General features: G+C 44.2%; 1 protein-coding gene across 2 annotated transcripts in view; it reads left to right on the top strand.

The window, feature by feature from the left end:
• Positions 1–19,188, top strand: part of RBMX2 (RNA binding motif protein X-linked 2) — a 384,521-nt gene that overhangs the window by 73,358 nt on the left and 291,975 nt on the right. For both annotated transcript variants that reach the window (XM_068248064.1, XM_068248063.1), the window contains exon 3: positions 11,105–11,220. In XM_068248064.1, the coding sequence (XP_068104165.1) occupies positions 11,105–11,220 (116 nt within the window). The remainder of the gene's footprint in view (positions 1–11,104; positions 11,221–19,188) is intronic.

Below are 19,188 nucleotides of genomic sequence, written 5' to 3' on the forward strand. Positions count from 1 at the left end.
TCGCCGGTAGCGTCCCTCGCATGCGCAATATGAGAAAATCTCTACTTTGAATGTGCAGGACGCTCCTGGTGACAGGAGCGCGATCAATCGAGTATGTGCAGGCACAGTGGCCATTAACTGGTTGAGGCACCAAGTGGGGCGTTGCAGGGAATGGAAGAACGCCCAGTGATGGCGTGGAACAGGGTGGCTACAGGGGGCTGGTAGAGGTTAAACTGGCTTTTTTTTTCAATTACTTTAGTTCAGCATAAGCTTTACAATATATGATGCTAGTCGAACCACTAAGTTATTGAGTAAATAATATCATGTATATACCAGATTAAATAAGACCAAAGAATAATTCTAATAAAATAGTGAAGCCTGACATTGTCAGCATTTGTAACCCATGGTGTCCAGGTATTACGGAACTGAAGCATAGGATCTTTCCCAGTTGAGATCATTCTTTTATGAATCATAACGCTATGTACCCTTTAAGGCTCATTCAGACGGGCGCTTGTGGAGCGTTTACTGCCAGCGTTTGGGGCTTGGCGTTAAACGCTCCCATTCAAGTGAATGGGAGCGTTTGTACCAAGATTTCACGTGCGTTTACACGAACGCGGCGTTCGGGTCTCAATTTTCCCTGGCGTTCAAGGAGCCCCTGGAAGCTACATGTAGCTTCCAGGGGAGGTTAACCGCGACAGGTAATGTCCCCCTAGGGGAAGAAAAATGCCGATCACATCCGAACGCAACGCGAATGCTGCTGAAAGCCCGAATGCATCGCCACCGCGACGCCAACGAACGCGACTCCTCCGAACGTCCATCAAATTTTTGCATGTCCTTTGCTCATCAATCAGTTTATTTGATATGTAAAATTTTGGGTTGGTGACTACAAATTAAAGGAATGATGTAAGTGGGGGGGGGGGGCGCTTTAAATGGTCCCCGCAGATGTCCTGTCCCCGCCGCCGGTTCGCATCTGGAATTTGCGCCTCTAAAGTCGCAAATCTACTGCGCCTGCATGGCCGCATCCTCGCTCCTGCTGGTGTTACCGGGAGCATACTGCACAGGCGCAGACTGTACTGCTGCGCAGGGTCAGTAGCCTTGCGACTTTAAAGTCGTGAATTCCGGAAGTGAGCTGGCTGCGGGGACCAGAGCATCGGTGATTGGCTGCGTGGGCATAGGACGTCTGCAGGGGACCATTAGAAGCCTCAGGTAAGTTCAACTTTTTTTTCCCCTCCCCCTACTGCATTTATTTTAAGTTACACGGTAGTACTATACTCTGTTTGCACTCCTTGCAGGGCTGTTGTGAATCCGCTAATAAGGTTATAGACATTGAACGCAGAGGTGTTGTCTATCACCTGTAAACCTCGTTCAGATTGTGCCTGAAGAATGTGTACTATAGTTAGAATTCCCTAATTCTTCTGCAGAGTGCCTGCACATCACTCTTAGATGTACAGTACCTACAGTTAGATTGCCTAAAGGCCGATCAATGTCCTTGGTTCCTGTCTACAAGTTGATTCCTGTCCTCTACAAGGACTAGTTTTAATTTCAAGATACTCTGTAACAAAAATTTCAGCCTTAGTTATTCTATCCTATAAGTTCCTTTGCCTGTTCTAATGTGCTCTGGCTTACTGCAGCCTTTCCTAATTGCACAGTGGCTGTGTTATCTCTGTTATATGATCTAATCTGTTTTCTTCTGTTGGCTCTGTCGGGTTAAGGCTGGAATGTGTGGAATGTGCAGGGCTGCTTGTGATTGGATAGAAGCGATACACACCCTTTGCAGGCCCCCTGCAGGCTCTGTATGACTCACACACTCTGCTTATGTGAGCCTATCACAAGCTGGTTAGTTTGTTTGTAAACACTGCCTAAAACTGTTAATTACAAGCCAGGATTGTAGCAGAGAGTGGCAGAAACAGCACAGAGGGGCCCAGGAGAACATAATGAATAGAATGGTATGCTTTTTGCTGTAAAAATTTTAGAGTACAGATTCTCTTTAAGTTTGACAGCTACTCTACAGTTATATAGTTTAGTTAAAATGCATCTCTGGTGTACATAAAAAAACACAGAGGTACGCTTATGCTTAATGCTAGGTACACACTATGAGATTTTCTGGCATATTTAATGTCGGGTCGTTTATTTCCAACATATCCCATCTGATTTCAGATCAGGTTATGGGGACCCTGATCCCCTGGTGGAGGTATTTGCCTACACTCCTTGAGCTCAGCAGAGTGTGTTTGTGGGTGCACACAGGTGAAGACAGATTCTCATACATGTTGCACTATACCGTATTTTTCGGACTATAAGACGCTCCGGACTATAAGACACCAATGTTTAGAGGACAAAATCCAGAGTAAAAAATATATATATATGCTAAACCTGGTGCGGCTATAGTGCAGGGGCATCTTGTGGAGCTTTTACCCCAATCAGTCTTAATGTTAGATACACTGCCCAGCTACACTAATCCCTTCTGCCCCCCTCAGCTACACTAAATAATACTTAGCATCAGCATCTCTTTACTAGCATGCCTGATGGGCCTTTGTCCATTTAGAAAGTAATAGATACAGGTAATGTCATTGTGCCTAATTAGACTAATAGTTCATTCTGCAATGTGATTTCTATGTAAAATATTTCTTTCACTCCATTAACTGTATTCTATAAGCAAGTCCCTAGTGATCCCATACACATAAACAGAGCACACAGATATGAAAAGAATAGGGACACAGGAGGAATTAAAAGTTGAAAGAAGGCATCAGCAGGGAAAGAGGAAAAAGACAGTAACAGCAGCTGAAGTTACAGAGAAAGTACCAAGTGTGAGTATGCAGCCATAACCTTTCACCTTGCACAGCCCGTAAAATACAGCTAGTGACACCAACACATGTTCATTAAGAGAATGCAGGCAATGTATCCTCAGCCTACCTCCTCCTGCTTCTCAGCTCGCAATGAATCATTGTCACTGTCTCCCATCTATCGCGGCAAACAAACTGCATAAGATAAAAACAGTGATGTCTCTCCCAGCTATTCTCAGCAGTAATGTCTCTACCAGCCATCTCCAGCAGCTTGTACTAACTACAACACCGCAAGCACGCAAAGTCCATACCGGGAGTTTGAAGTTCTGTCGCACTGACTATGATGTCAGCAATCAGCTTACAGGGAAGCAACAGCTGCATTCCGAACACTAGAGGGAGCACGGAGTTAAACACAGCCGAAGAGCTACTGCTACTTCTTACAGCGGGAAGTGGAGGGGAGCTGAGATCAAAGCGGCATCCCATCTCACGCCAAATGCTGATCGCTGGATGTCGCACGCTAGAAGAAATAGGAAGGAGGATGCAGGACTCGCGGCTGGATAAGTGAGGACGCTCGGCACTTGCTTGCAGGGAGACATCTGACACCTGGGGGGAGGACATTCGGTCTATAAGACGCACTGACTTTCTCCCCCCACTTTTGGGGGAGAAAAAGTGCATCTTATAGTCCGAAAAATACGGTATGTCTCTTGTGTTTTTTTTCTATTTAAAGGTGTATAGATGTTTTGAAGACACAAGCATTTGAGGATGGTTGTTGCCACTGAACATTGAGCACTATTGGAGTGGATTGAACTGATATTTAAAGAGAGTCTGAAGCGAAAAATAATTGCTAAATTTACCTTAGCATTCGCTTCAGAACTCTCATCAGACGCAAACCGCCGCATTCCCGGCGAAAAACAAGGGCTGCAGACCTTCCAAATACCCGGGGGGGACAAAGGACGGCGCTTCCTGGAAGGGGCAGAGCTCTCTGCTGTAGCTCTGCCTTTCCTGCCATCAATCGCCGCGCATCGCCGCCTCTCCCCGTCCCTCTCACTCTTCCTTCACAAAGAGGGGTCGGGGGAGAGGCGGCGATCGACAGCAGGAAAGGTGGAGCTACAGCAAATAGCTCAGCCTCTCAGGGCAGCACAATCCACGTTCAAGTTGGTTGTGGATGTTTGCCCGGGGGGGAGGGGGGGGGGCTGCAGCAAACAATTCCTTTAAGGGACCCCAACCAGTAAAAATAAATGGAATCGCTACTTACCTGGGGCTTTCTCCAGCCCGCCGTAGGTAGGAAGGTCCCCCGACCTGCTCCTGGCTCCTCTCCTGGTCCCTCTGCCGCATACAGCGCCGGTTGGGCTACCGCTTCCGTATCTCGGTCTCTTCGTGTCATTACGGCGGTCGGCGTGACAGTACTGCGCATGCACAGTTTCACCTCCATTCGAACCCTTTGAGGATATTGATATATTTTAAAAGTGTTGTAAATGCTCAATGCTTGAACTAATTTGGAGTAAACAAACATTTTGATTTAATGAGCCCACACATTAAAGCTTATCTGATGAATGGAAGTGGGGGCATTGTGCTTCTAGACTGATAGAGAAGGAAGAGAGCGTCTGTCCATTGCAGTGGCAAGGGAGATAACTTGCTCATCAGAAGGAATAAAGCCATGCAAGTCACGACCTCTCTGCTCCTTTGGTTGTACGCCCAGCCCTCCAGCTCCTTCGAAGCTTCTGCGGTCAGACTCATCTGCACTGTGCTGTTACGAGCTTCCCCAGCCCTCTATGCCGCTGATAGGAAGGAACTGTGGAGGAGGGGGAGATAGTGTTTCTGACTGACAGTGTGCTGTCTGCATTGACACAGCCGCTGCTCACTGAACTGAATAGAGAAGGGAAGATCAAAGAACTTCAGCCTTGGAAAGAGGCTATAAATAACGTCCGAGTGGTGAAATAATTTACCTGGGTGGGCCGCCCGCCTGAAAGGCTCTAGGGAGATCACTGCATTTTAGTGATTTTTTTTTTTTTATCCTACTGGTGCCTCTGCTTACATGTCTTCAGTTTCTGCTTGTTCTTGGGGTATTTTCCCTTCAGTTTTGTCTTCAGCAAGTGAAGCGCATGCTCATTCGGAATCAGGTTAGGTGATTGACTTGGCCATTGCATAACATTCCACTTCTTTCCTTTCAAAAACTCTTTGCTTGCTTTTCCAGTATGCTTTGGGTCATTGTCCATTTGCACTTTGAAGCGCCTTGCAATGAGTTCTGAAGCATTTGGCTGAATATGAGCAGATACTATTTCCTAAAACACTTCTGAATTCATACTGCTGCTTTTGTCAGCAGTCATATCATCAATAAACACGAGAACCAGTTCCATTGGTAACCATACATGCCCGCATGTCACTGATGCTTCACTGATGAGGTGGTATGCTTAGGATCATGAGCAGTTCCTTTCATTCTCCATACTCCTTCTCTTGCCATCAATATGGTACAAGTTTATCTTGGTCTCATCTGTCCATAGGATGGTGTTCCAGAACTGAGAAGGTTTTTTTAGATGTCGTTTGGCAAACTGTAATCTGGCCTTCCTGTTTTTGAGGCTCGCCAATGATTTACATCTTGTGGGGGAACCCTTTGTATATAAAGTCTTCTTTTGATTGTTGACTTTGACACACACACCTACCTCCTGGAGAGTGTTCTTGAACTGGGCAACTGTTTTCTTCACCAGGGAAAGAATGCTTCGGTCATCCACCACAGTTGTTTTCTGTGGTCTTCCAGGTCTTTTGGTGTTGCTGAGCTCACGGATGCGTTCCTTCTTTTTAAGAATGTTCCAAACAGTTGTTTTGGCCACGCCTAATGTTTTTGCTATCTCTCCGATGGGTTTGTTTTGTTTTTTCAGCCTAATGATGGCTTGCTTCACTGATAGTGACAGCTCTTTGGATCTCATCTTGAGAGTTGACAACCAAATGCAAATAGCACACTTGAAATTAACTCTGGGGGCCATATGCAATTCCCTTTTTTCTCCTAAGTTTTCTCCTAGGTGATAATTTTTCATCTTCTCTTTAAAATAACTTTGCAGCATTTTGCAAATGAAAAAGTATCAAAAGGTAATAGATAAAGTACTGTCAAAATTATTTTGTGTTTGTTCTTGCTTGCTGGTGGTTTAAAAGGCATTTTATAACAAGTTGTGAAAATATCAACTTGCAGAAAACTAAGGTGAAAAAGTGAATTGCATATGGGCCTGGATCTTTTATCTGCTCATTATAATTGTAATAATAAGGGAATGAGACACACCTGGCTATGGAACAGCTGAGAAGCCAATTGTCCCATTACTTTTGCTCCCTTAAAAAGTGGGACGCACATATGCAAACAGTTGTAATTCCTGCACCGTCCACCTGATTTGGATGTAAATACCCTCAAATTAAAGCTGACAGTCTGCAGTTAAAGCACATCATGTTTGTTTCATTTCAAATCCATTGTGGTTGTGTATAGAGGCAAAAATGTTACAATTGTGTTGATATCCCAATATTTATGGACCTGGCTGTATCTACGCCCCGCGGGAGGTCTGTTCCCATTTCAGGGGCATAGATATATGTACCTTGCGCCTTCGCCATTGAGCGCGATCTCATTGGCACCCGTTAGTACACAGATCAGTGAATTGGAACACAGTTTCCATTCATCGATCTAAGTTCCTGTGATCAATGATAACCGGCATCAATGAGATACCACCGGTCATTGACAAAAGTGAAAGTAAAGCATACACGTGCTACTTCCTGTAATGTGTGTATGTAGTAAACAGTATGCACTAGGAATAAAGTGGGGGGAACATCTAGTGGCCAAATACCCTCTTTCCCTGGAAATAAGACCTACCCTGAAAATAAGTCTTAGCTGGAATTTTGATCATGCTTTAAATATAAGCCCTACCCCGAAAATAAGCCCCAGGGACTACCTGAAGTGCAATTTTCTGTAAAAATGAATGCCTCTTTCTTTAGCAGACACTAGGCATGTGTCTATTGGCAAAGTGTGTTTGTATTTACCGTATTTTTTGGAATATAAGATGTCCCGACATATAAGACACACCTAGGTTTAGAGAGCAAAAATCAGTAAAGATAAAATGAACTAAACCTAGGTGTGTCTATTGTGCAGGGTCTTATGGACCTTTTAACCCCTAAAACGGTCTCTAAGCGACTATATCTACACTAGACTGCCTAGCTACACTACTCTAATCCCTGTTGCCCCTACCAATTTTACTATACACTACACTAAACTTAAACCTGCTGCCCTACCAACTAAGCTATACAGCAATACACTACACTACACTTAAAGAGACACTGAAGCGAAAAGATTTTTGTCATATGTGGGCCTCATGCATGTCCAACCCCAGGCTGGTATTTCCTTGATGGGGACAATCTCTTCTGCTTTCAATTTGGGGAGAGGAGTACGACAGGGCTGTCCTCTATCCCCACTTTTATTTAATCTAGCCCTGGAGCCTCTGTCCTGTTCATTTATATTTGAGGGTATAGCAGTTGGCAAACAAAAAGCTCCTGTCAGCGCTGTTTGCTGACAATATCATGCTATTCGTAGCAGATCCAGAGAGAGATGTAGATAAACACATATCAAACTTTGTCTCATTCTCAGGTTTCAACATAAACTTCCATAAAAGCAAGTAAACACCCAAAATTGGAAAGATGGCAGTTAAACTATACAAACTCATTCATTACTTATCTAGGCATAAAACTGCCCAGACAGATTGACCAACTGTATAACCTAAACTATACACCATTAATTCAGAAAATATTGAAAGAATTAGCTGGGTGGGAACATACCGTATTTTTCGGACTATAAGACGCACTTTTTCTCCCCCAAATATGGGGGGAAAAAGTGAGTGCGTCTTATGGTCCGAAGACAAGACTTCTGCATGTTTCCCCCGCACATAACAAACCCCAGAGGCGGCCCCGCTAATGCAAATCATGCCGGCCCTTCACCTCTACTAACACTGCGTTCCAATCAGCTGATCCAGGAGCGGCTCCATGCCTTTGTGCACTGCGGGGAGTCTGGCTGCTGCTGGGAACAATGCTTGGCGATCTGATGGTGCTGGGGCTGCAGGCTTGGCAACAAAGGCAGTGTCCGATGTAAAAGAGCCGCCTGCAGTCCTGGGAGCCCGCTGTGTACTGTACGGCATTGATTGTCCCATCAAAAGCGCAGCACTTCCGGTGGCTGACTCCCCCTCCTTTGCCAGCTATGCGCGCCAGTACACACCACACCATCGCAGCATCCAGCGAACACGTGGGGCCCCGCATCTGTTACCGGCATCAGCCGGTGGCACATCGCCGTTTAGGAGAGCTGGAATGGACACGTGGCACTCACCATCACCTGCGCATCCTCATCTGCCGGCAGAGTGAGTCATGACTTGTAGAGCACGATAAAGTTACCGTACACGGCAAGCAGCGTTGATACAGACAAGCGGCTGTGAGGTTACAAAGGTCCCGTCTTCTGCTCTATTCATCAAGGGAGGTGAGAGCCTCTGTGAGGCATATGTTTGTACAGCGCATTCCACATGGCTTAAGCACTGCTATCATGCACGTGCTGGTCATGTCTCCGATATACAGTCCGTGCTGGGACTGTGTCTAATCCTTGCCTTTACTGCTGTATTGTTTCTGCATTCCTGCATAATGAGCATCCCAGCTGCTGCTTTCAACCCTGTGGCTTTCTCTCGTCTGTGGGCATGAGTATTGTGCCTCTACATACACAGATGAATGCTTATACCTGGAACAGTTTCTGTTTGCATGGCAGAATTGAGCCAATAGCCATTGTAAGCTGGTGTTTATAGTGCCAGACCACTACCTTCTAGACAGCAATTTCAATCGTATTGGGGCTAAATTGTTATGTGAGTGGGATCCCAGGTATGAGTTTATTGTTTGGTGACGTATGAGGAGCGCAGCCACCTGTGCTAGACTAAACATTTTGGTGCGCAATCTGAAGTTTTTAATCTTTATTCAGTCATCATTTTGCAGTGCTGCTTTAATGGAAGAATTGGGAATTGAATCAGGGTCTGGTATCAATTTTCTATTATTCTTGTTTGCACCTGATCCATGCTCCCAATGTAATGAGGGTATCACTACTCTTAAGTATATACTTTAGTATAGCTATGTCACACGGTCCATTTGAACATGTAATAATACAAAGGTTAACATCAAGGAGTGAGACACAGAGACATTTGGCAGTACTAAAGTTACTTTTATTATATAAATTTATAGCAGTATTGCTGTGGCCATTATTATAGAAGTGATTGACTTATCAAGACTGGAACATCATACACTTATTTTCACTTGATCTGTATATCTATGGCTCCATGTATAAAAATGTCTCAAGGACTGGCTCTAGAAAGCTGAATTAATTCAAAATGTTCATTTTTTTGTTTTTGATTGTAAATTCTGGATTTGAATCAATCAAAGATGTGTTTTTTTTTTTTTTTTTTTAAAGAAAAGAGACACTGAAGCGAAAAATAAATAAATTATGATATGATTTGTATGTGTAGTACAGCTAAGAAGTAAAACATTAGGAGCAGAGACATGAGTCTAATATTGTTTCCGGTACATGAAGAGTTAAGAAACTCCAGTTGCTATCTATGCAAAATAGCCATTGAGCTCCACAACTTTCAGGGCGCGATTCCAATAGAGCGGCGCGCTTCTGCGAGACGTGAGCCGGCTCTTCCAGGTCTGCGGGGAAAGCAGACGAATCCCATCAGCCGTGCCATGCACGGCTAAAGGATCCGCAGCCTCCCACGCCAATTCGGATGGAAAAGCCGTCCGAATCGCTAGCGGTAGCGATTCGGCCGGCGTTACCATTGCACCCTATGGCAGAGTTTCCCCGCACTATTCGCCTGCTCAAGTGGAAACGCGCCCTCAAAGTTGCAGAGAGCTGTGGTAGGGAGTCATGGAACGCGGCGTTCATTATGCCTATAATGCGTAATGGAATGCAGACGTCCCCGAAGAGTTCTGGGTAAGTTAACCCCCGTTGCCTGTGGTCACAGCTGAAGTAATTATACTTCATTTGAATTCTGAATTTGAGTCCTTCTGGACTCAAAAGCCCATCCATGTAGATAACCAGGAATAGGTGCAGCCAGGAATAGGTGCCCCAGTATAGGTAGCCAGGAATCGTTGCAGCCCGTATAGGTAGCCTGGAATTGTGGCAGCCAGTATAGGTAGCCAGGAATCTGTGCTCCTGCTGCCCTACCAACTAAGCTATAAAGCTATACACTACACTACACTTAAAGAGACACTGAAGCGACAAAAAATTATGATGATTTGTATGTGTAGTACAGCTAAGAAATAAGACATAAGGAGCAGAGACATGAGTCTAATATTGTTTCCAGTACATGAAGAGTTAAGAAACTCCAGTTGTTATCGATGCAAAATAGAGAATGATGCAATGTTATAAAAAAACACTATATAACTGAAAATAAAAATGAGAATATTTTCTTTGCTACTAATGTTATAGTAATTATCCGTACTACACAACCAATTCATTATATCATATTTTTTTTTTGTTGCTTCAGTGTCTCTTTAAACTACACTAACACCGCACTATAATTAACTATTCTAATCTTCACTGCCCTTAACTACACTACACTACACTGCAGTACAATTTCATACCATACCTGCTCCTGTCGCCGCGATCCTCTTCCCCTGCAGGTCCAAGTTCTGCATTCTCTGTGCGCCTCCGCAATCCCCTTCTCCTGCTTTGTGCTCCTCTTCTGCTCCAGCGGTAGGCAGGGACACTGGCCGCCTACTGCTGTGCAGAACTGCCGGGTCTTCTGTCGCTGCCTCCATGCACGCTGATCCTAGTGGCACACGTGCGCGAGGGGTCATGCATGATGCACGTGCGCCGCTAAAATCAACGTATATGGAGACAGTGGCATGAAGCACCTGTGATTCTGCAGAGCGGTAGGTGGCCGGTGGCCCTGCCTATTGCTGCAACAGAAGAAGAGTGCACTGCAGGAGGAGAGGATTGCAGAGGCTCCAGAACCTGGATCCAGGGGGAGAGGATCGCGGCAGCAGGAGAAGGTATAGTATACCCGTAGCTTCACTCCGCATAGCAAAATTCCATATCTTTGGCATATAAGACACAGCCACTTTTCTCCCTAAGTTTTGAGGAGAAAATGTCTGTATATTATTATGTTTGGCATATCTATACCTGTTGAGTTATATTTATATGTATGTATATATATATATATATATATATATATATATATATATATATATATATATATATATATATATATATATATATATATATATATATATATATATAATTTTTTTTTTTTTTTTTTTTTTTTTCTATACATGTTTTCATTTTGCTTTTCCAGCCCATTAACTAAAGTAAAGCTGATTAATGAACTGAATGTACGTGAGGCAAGTCTTGGTGTGAAGGAGTCTGTGTCATGGCATCAAGATTACAGGGACAGTGCCTGGATATTTTTGGGTCAGTTATTTTACATTACTTATTTCAAGAATGTTAATGTCACACATTAAGATGCAAAAGATAGTTATATAGTTTGTTGGGTTGACAAGATAACCAAACATATGGTACAAATGACCTTAAATTAGAAAAAATAATCTATGCCCATAGGGGGACTCCACAAAAATTTGATAAAATTTGGTCCATGTGTTTAGATGTTCCAGGTCTTGCAGACTTTGAGTTAGTCCAAAATAGATTATTTGGAGGAACTCAATAATGTAAATGTAAATACTTTTGATACCCAACTCACTTTATGTCTGGAAATGGTTTAGCTTGAAACAACGGAAAGTAAGACTTTTTGCCAAAGGTATAAAACTCCAAATAGCGTGCACATATGCTTGCATGCTAAGTTCGGTTGATATGCAGGCTTATGAGTGTACAGCCATTTACACGGCATATCCACAATGTGAGCGGCGTATAGCAACGGCGGTGTTGCCTAGCAACAAGTGGGGCACATGTGACCCTCACTCTCTGCGGGTATTGGCCATGTGAGGCTGAGTGGCAACACTGTGCGGCGTATTGACATGCCTCCATCTCCTCTGCGCGTTGATTGGTTCCTGCGTTTCAAGGGGGTGGTCACATTGTGCGGCGACTGACAGCACCGTAGCCCAGCGAGAATGCTCTCGCATCGGCCGGGGACTGTCAACGGCCAGATAGATCCGGGACTTTCGCCTTAACGGCAGCGATCGCTGGTGGGGGAGCAGTCGGCATCCTGTAGTGGCGGCACAGGAGTGCAGACTGACACATTAGATGACAGTGGGAAGTCTGCACTATAGACGGTATATCCTCGATTGCTGTGTTATTATTGTTGCACACTGTATATTTAGGAAATAGTATTGATGTTTACATATGCTAATTATGTCAAGAATGGCAGCAATTTTTAATTTCAGGGGTGTGGTTATGTAAAAGGAAACAGTTTTATACCATCCTTAACACAATGTACATTGTTACCATTCTGCACTTCTGCCTTGACAAAGGGGACCCCCCGGGGACACCGAAACGGCTCGTTTGAATAAATAAGGCTTGGTATATCGGAGTGTGCGGATCTTCTAGAATTTCTTGAGGATTATAAACTTGATCCAGCACCTCACCAGTGGTGTGCGATCCTATTCTCTGTGATTTAGTTGTAAGGGGGTGAAGGAAAAAAAAGAAGAGAGATTTTGTAAAAAGGAAAACAAAAATGTATGGAGAATAGAGATGTTGGCGAACCGTTTGCCAGCGAATCTCTATGGGCCGATACTACATCTGTGTCGCTATGACCCGTAGTAGTATGGCTGCGCTGGGCCGGCGGTGCGCGTCTTTGATCGCTCGCCTGTTGCCAGGCACTCTGCGCATGAGCGTGACGTCAAGCACATGCGCAGAGAGTACCTGGCAACAGGCGCGTGATCAAGGACGTGCACTGCCGGCCCAGCACAGCTGTACTACTCCGGGTCATAACAACCCGGATGTAGTACAGGGTGAGGGGTTCACCGGTGAACGGTTTGGGAACCATTCGCCGACATCTCTAATGGAGAATTACTTTAGTAGAGATATGGGATAGCTCCCTGAAATGCCTATAATTTTTACCTAAGTTATCGCCGAATAAAAATTATTTGGAAAATTTTTTTTGCTGATGATTAAACATTAGAAGGGAGATAATTGAAATGTATCCTTAGCTAGTTCCACTGAAAATTGTTTTCTGGTCGAAGTTGGAAGACCTCCTCCTTGGCGACATCTGAGACTTTAGGGTTACATAGTTATAGTTAGTTTGCTTGAAAAAAAACATCCGTCCATCAAGTCCAACCAAAAAAAAAGAAAAAAAATACCATCATGAACTCTCACATATCCCAGTTGATCCTGATAAATCCCTGGATCAACTCTCCCTGGAATTAACTAATAATTATAGCCATGAATGCCCTTCAATGCAAGGAAAGCATCCAAGTCTTTAAATGCAAAAATAGTTAACCATAAGGTAAGACATTCCATATTTTAATTATGCTCGCTATGAAGGGACCCCTTACTAAATGGCATAAGCTTTTTTTCCTCCATGCGCAGATCATGTCAAACCCTAGGGACAAAAAAGCTCATGTTCTAAGCTTTTTGTATTGCCATCTGATGTATTTATGCATGTGGGACACATCACCAGGGCCGGATTACCGACCAGGCAACAAAAGCAGTCGCTTGGGGCCCCATTCAGAGTCAAAGGGGCCCCATCAGCACATAAACCAACCCTCGCCATCCTGTCAGCGGTGGCTGGATGGTATAATGGTTAAAGGGACTCTGAGCAGTGCAGTAACTATGGAAAGATGCATATCGTTTTAAAGCTCTCTTTCTCCTCTTTCCAATGATATACGCCCTATGCCTTTTAGTTTTCGATATTTTCGTGATCGAAATCGCAGCCACAACAATTTCAATCGCAAAAATAGCAAAAACTAAAAGGCGTAAGGTGGCAGTTTATCTATCATTGGAAAGAGGAGAAAGAGAGCTTCAAAATGATATGCATCTTTCCATAGTTGTATTACACAGGACGAGTTTTCTCCAAAGTCGGCAGCTTGATTCAGCACAATGCAATGAAATATAAGGAACCCAGGGGGATATAATTACAAACATCATGCTGGTAGGTGTGAGGATGTAATTAATTAGTTGTTTGCTCGGAGTCCCTTTAAGGGCTCTGCCTCTGACACAGGAGACCAAGGTTCGAATCTCGGCTCTGCCTGTTCAGTAAGCCAGCACCTATTCAGTAGGAGACCTTAGGCAAGTCTCTCTACTGCCTATAGGGCGCATCCTAGTGGCTGCAGTTCTGGTGCTTTAAGTCCGCCAGGAGAAAAACGCGATATAAATGTTATTTGTCTTGTCTTTTCAAATGATGCTGATTGTCTTCAGAGCCAGGCTCTCCTCCTAGGTCCCCCTCCTGCTACTGTGCGCTCTGCCGCTGCCCAGTGCCCACTCCTCCCTCCCTTCCCACAGAGAACCACAGCTGCAGCAAGAATGATAGCAGCAGATGGCAAACGCTCACTCACCTATCCATGATCCAAGTGATAGAGATCTCGTCATCTGAAACCTATCTGTCTCTTGTACATTGCACTCGCTCTGAACTTCCTGATTCTCAGATCAGACAGGAAGTAGGAAGTAGTAATAGTAGTAGTAGTAACAGAGCGGCAACACTCTAAAGGAGACAGATGGGCTCCGGATGACGGGACCTCTATTGCTTGGATCGTAATAGGTGAATGTGAGTCATCTGGTGCTGTCATTCTCCCCCACTGCGGCTGCCTTCTCTGCTGGACTATCGTATTCACTGGGATGGAGGCTGCATGGTGGCTGTCTAGTTTGGGAGGAAATCGGTTGTTCGGTGTTGGGGGTGGTTATGTAATTCTGTCTGGGGAACGGCTTCCGGTTTGGCGGTGTCCAGAGCTTTCTGCTATTGCCAGGCTGGAGATGCAGGGGGAAAGTGCTGCTGCGATATCTGGCGCCCTCTTCACAGGGGTGCCCCAGCCCCTGAGTGCAAATGTCCCAGCCATTCATCTCTCACTCTGCATTTTGCCGCTGCTATGCTACTCCCTGCATTGTGCACCCACAGAGGAAAGTGGGCTGTTGTCCATAGCAGCCAGTAGCTCAGCTGCCCCGGTGTGTGCGGCATGTTGCTGTGCAGCTGCATCTTCTGATTCTATTACGACATGATGGGGGGCCCCAAATCAGTTACTTTGCTTAGGGCCCCATTTAGCCTTAATCCGGCTCTGCACATCACCCACCAATCAGTTGCCATACAGGTCTCATCCACTGGAGACTTCTGGAGGTAAATCCACTGTGAGCACAATAAACGTTTAAAATTGGTTAGTTTCATGCTGGAAATCAATAGTAATATGCTGCCACCACTCTTAGTATTTTGCAAGTCAAAGAGGTCTAGGAACTAGCTTCCTAAAATAAAAAAAAAGTTAATTGCAACCTAACTAGCCAAATCAACAATTTATAAAAAATAATTGCATTCCAGCGGTTCTGGAGGTGTGTTTAGCTTCTAAGGGCAACAATGGTTAATTTGCATATATTCAGCAGTGATGCACTGGGAGACATCTCAAGCTCACTCCAACCTGAATTATCGCAAATTCATTCTGTTTTAAGAAAGCAAACTTTGTTTTCCTTATAAAAAATAAGACAATGCAGTAGCGTGTCTCTTTTCAGAGGACATGGAGTTCTTAGCATAGATCAGAGTAACCAGATATCAAGGGCAAAACTGGAAAGATTCAATTGCTAGTTTTATTATAAAACTATACTCAATAATATACATTAGCTGGCAAATAAATATCATCTGGCAGCTTGAATAGATTGGTTGAATAGGAATAAGGAAGGTATGAGGAATTAGAAGAATGTCTGAAAAGTTCAAATACCATGGTTGGTTGAGTCCAATAAGCGATAAAGTCTTTGTGAGGAATAATCCAAAATGGTTTAGTGGCCAGTGTCCTGCTGGCCTGTCGATGATGAACACCAGATGATAATCAATGGACCCTGGATCATGTGTGCACCTGGGCTTTACTCCTCTCTCCGGCTGGTAGTGGTTATGACCCTAAAGTCCAGCCTTGTGCAATTGGAACAGGGGCAGGCAGGTCTCATTCACTGGGGACTTCTGAAAGCGAATTGACTGTGAGTTTATGAAATGTTTAGATTGGTTGGTGTCACAATCCACATTTGCTGGTAACATCATGAACTATTTGGACAGATTTCCTCTGTCTCACCAGCAGATGTCCTCGCTCTCTTCGGGGATTATGCAGCCTGAACTGCTCCCTGCCCAACAGCAGAGGTCTCTCCTTCAGGAACTATTCCGTTGCAGACTGCTAATGAGGGCAGGTCTGAGATCACATGGACAATGCCATCTGACCTCCCAGCACACTATATACAGTGCTGCCCATAATTATTCATACCCCTGGCAAATTTTTACTTAAAGTTACTTTTATTGAACCAGCAAGTAATTTTTTGATGGGAAATGACAGATAATAAGACAATGTACAAGAGGCATTATTGTGGGAGAAAAAACATTTCTCGGCTTTTATTTACATTTGAGAAAAAAGTGCCCCAGGTATGTATACAACTTTAATTTCATCTGTCTCAGGTTTACTTGGTTAAACAGTAGTACTATACTCTACATATACACTCTCCACAGAGCTGCAGGGAATGCACTGAGAATGTTGTGCACATTGAACACAGAGGTGTTGTCTATCACCCATAAACCTGGTTCAGATTGTGCATGAAGAAAGTGTAATAGAGGAAGAATCTCCTTATTCCCCTGCAGAGTACCTGCACATCACTGTTACATGTACCCACAGTTACATTGCCTTGGGCCTGATAGATGTTCTTTGTTCCGGTCTGTACCTTTTACAACTTTACAAGTACTCTTACCAAGGACTAGTTTTAGTCTATGACTAAAGGGAATAAATATGACAGTCTCCATATCCTTCTCACTTCAGTTGTCTTTTAAAATTCCTAAGCGTTGGCAGTGAAGAGACGAATTTCATGTTACATACTTTCAATCAACAAGATTTTAATATGCAAATTAGAGGAGTCGGACTCAGTGGAATCCTAAACTGAGGAGTCGGAGTCGGTGGATTTTTGTACCGACTCCACAGCCCTGGTGTTTTGGGTCATTGTCATGCTGACATGTCCACTGGTGTCCAAGGCCAAGTTTCTCTGCAGGCTGCCTGATATTGTCATTGAGAATCCGCATGTATTGCTCTTTTTTCATGGTGCTGTTTACTGTGATTAGGTTCCCTGGTCCATTGACTGAAAAACACTCCCAAAGTATTAGGTTCCCACCACCATGTTTGACAGTGGGGATGGTATTCTTTGGGTTAAAAGCTTCTCCTTTTTTACGCCAAATGAAGGAAAAATCATTGTGACCAAACCAATTTTTGTTTCAGCTGACCATAACATAGAAGACCAGGACCCATATGCAATTATTTTTTTCACCTGCTTTTTCTCCTAGGTTATATTTTTAAAATTGACAATAAAATACATTTAAAACCACCAGCAAGCAAGAAAATACTCAAAGTAATTGTTATAATACATTTTCATCAACCTTTTGGTACTTTTTCAGTTGCAAAGTGCTGAAAAATAATTTTAAATAGAGAATTAAAAATTATCTCCTAGGAGAAAAATTAATTGCATATGTCCCCAGCTGTCTTCTTCTTTGTCCAGAGGAGCATTTGCAAAGGCCAAACGAGCTTTTGTGTGCCTTATATAGAGAAGTGGCGTTCTCATCGGTCTGCATCCGTGGAACCCAGCAGTGTGCAGTGTCCGTTGCCCAGATTCACCAGGATAGCCTTGGTGGTGATCCCTAGATTATTTTTCACCTCTCTCACTATTCTCCTGGGCAGCACAGGTGTGACTTTTGGCTTCTGACCACGTCCTCTGAGATTTTCCACAGTGCTAAACACCCTGTATTTTTTAATAATACTTTACACTGTAGCCACTGAAAATGGCCTTGTAGCCCTTTCCTGACTTGTGAGTAGCCACGATGCGCAGCCGCAGGCCCTCACTGAGCTGTTTAGTCTTCACCATGACTGTCCACAAACCAACTGCAGAGAGCTGTTTTTTTTCACCTGTTGAGTTGATTAGAACAGCTGTTCCAAATTAATCAGGGTAATTAGGATGCTTTAGAACAGCTTGGACTATTTGGAATGGTATAGAACTTTGGATTTTCCCACAGACTGTGACAGCTTGTGAAGGGTATGAATAATTTTAGACTGGACACTTTTTGCTCAAATGTAAATAAAAGCTTATAATTGTTTTTCCACAATAATGCCTCTTGTACATCGTCTTATTATCTTTTGGGAGACACCTATGTCCTTTACCATCAAAAAACCACTTGCTGCTTGAATAAACGTAATTTTAAGTCAAAATTTGCCAGGGGTGTGAATAATTATTGTCAGCACTGTAATCAGCTCCAGCAGACCAGTTCACTGCTAGTTCATCAATAGAGATGGCCCGAACGGTTCCCGGCGAACTTCAGAGGTTCGCGTTAGCAGTAAACCAGGAACTTTTTTCAAAAAAAGTTTGGTTCGCCCATAGACTTTAATGCCCGCCGACTTAAGCGGTTAATAGCAAAGTCCCCTTACATAGTAAAAACACCAAATTTGCAGGGTATGTAGAGTAGGGCAGTGATTACAAGAGGAAAGAAAATGTTTAAAAAAGACCTTATACTTTTTGAGAAAATCGATTTTAAAATCTTCAAAGAAAAAAGTTGATTCATTAAAAAGAACCGGATGATTCATGAACCGTTAGTATAGGTTAGAATGCGTCCTGTGCAGGACGTATAACTGCCGGCTCCCGCTGTCTCTCCCTACCTGCCTTCACCTGTCACCCTCACCTAGGCTGGCACCCGGTGCACCAGGTGCCAGCCTAGGTGAGGGTGACAGGTGAAGGCAGGTGGGGAGAGACAGAGGGAGCCGGCAGCTATGCGTCCCAAAGGACGCATTCTCTGCTATGCGGGGGGCATCGGAGATCTTCAATCAACTTATTTGAAGATCACAAGAGGATACTGTATTCGTTGGATCGTTTACCGAGGATAGTGGGAAATTTCTTTAAAGGTACAGGTAAGTATATATGGTTAATTTAGAATAATAAAATACTTTTCTCGTGGTTGTGTTTTTATCTCATTTAACCCTTTGTGGAAATGGGTACCCCTATACTCATTTCTCCTGGGAGGGGGGTGGGCATCTGGGGTCCCGTTCTTAAAGGGGACTCCCAGGTGCCACCATTAACCCCCCCCCCCCCCCCCGGGAGTCGTCGCTCCCACCTCCTCCTCTGGCACCGGAGGTGGGGAAGAACCCCTTGTCCATGGATTGGACAAGGGGGGGGGGAGACTTGGCCGCCCCGGAGCCAACCCCACCCATTAATATGCGTGCATACATCGGATGCATCGGGAGGAGGTCCTAGAGCTGCGCAGCCGCAATCGCGTCTATGCGG

The sequence above is a fragment of the Hyperolius riggenbachi genome, chromosome 8 (assembly GCF_040937935.1).
Source record: "Hyperolius riggenbachi isolate aHypRig1 chromosome 8, aHypRig1.pri, whole genome shotgun sequence".
Classification (NCBI taxonomy): Eukaryota; Metazoa; Chordata; class Amphibia; order Anura; family Hyperoliidae; genus Hyperolius; species Hyperolius riggenbachi.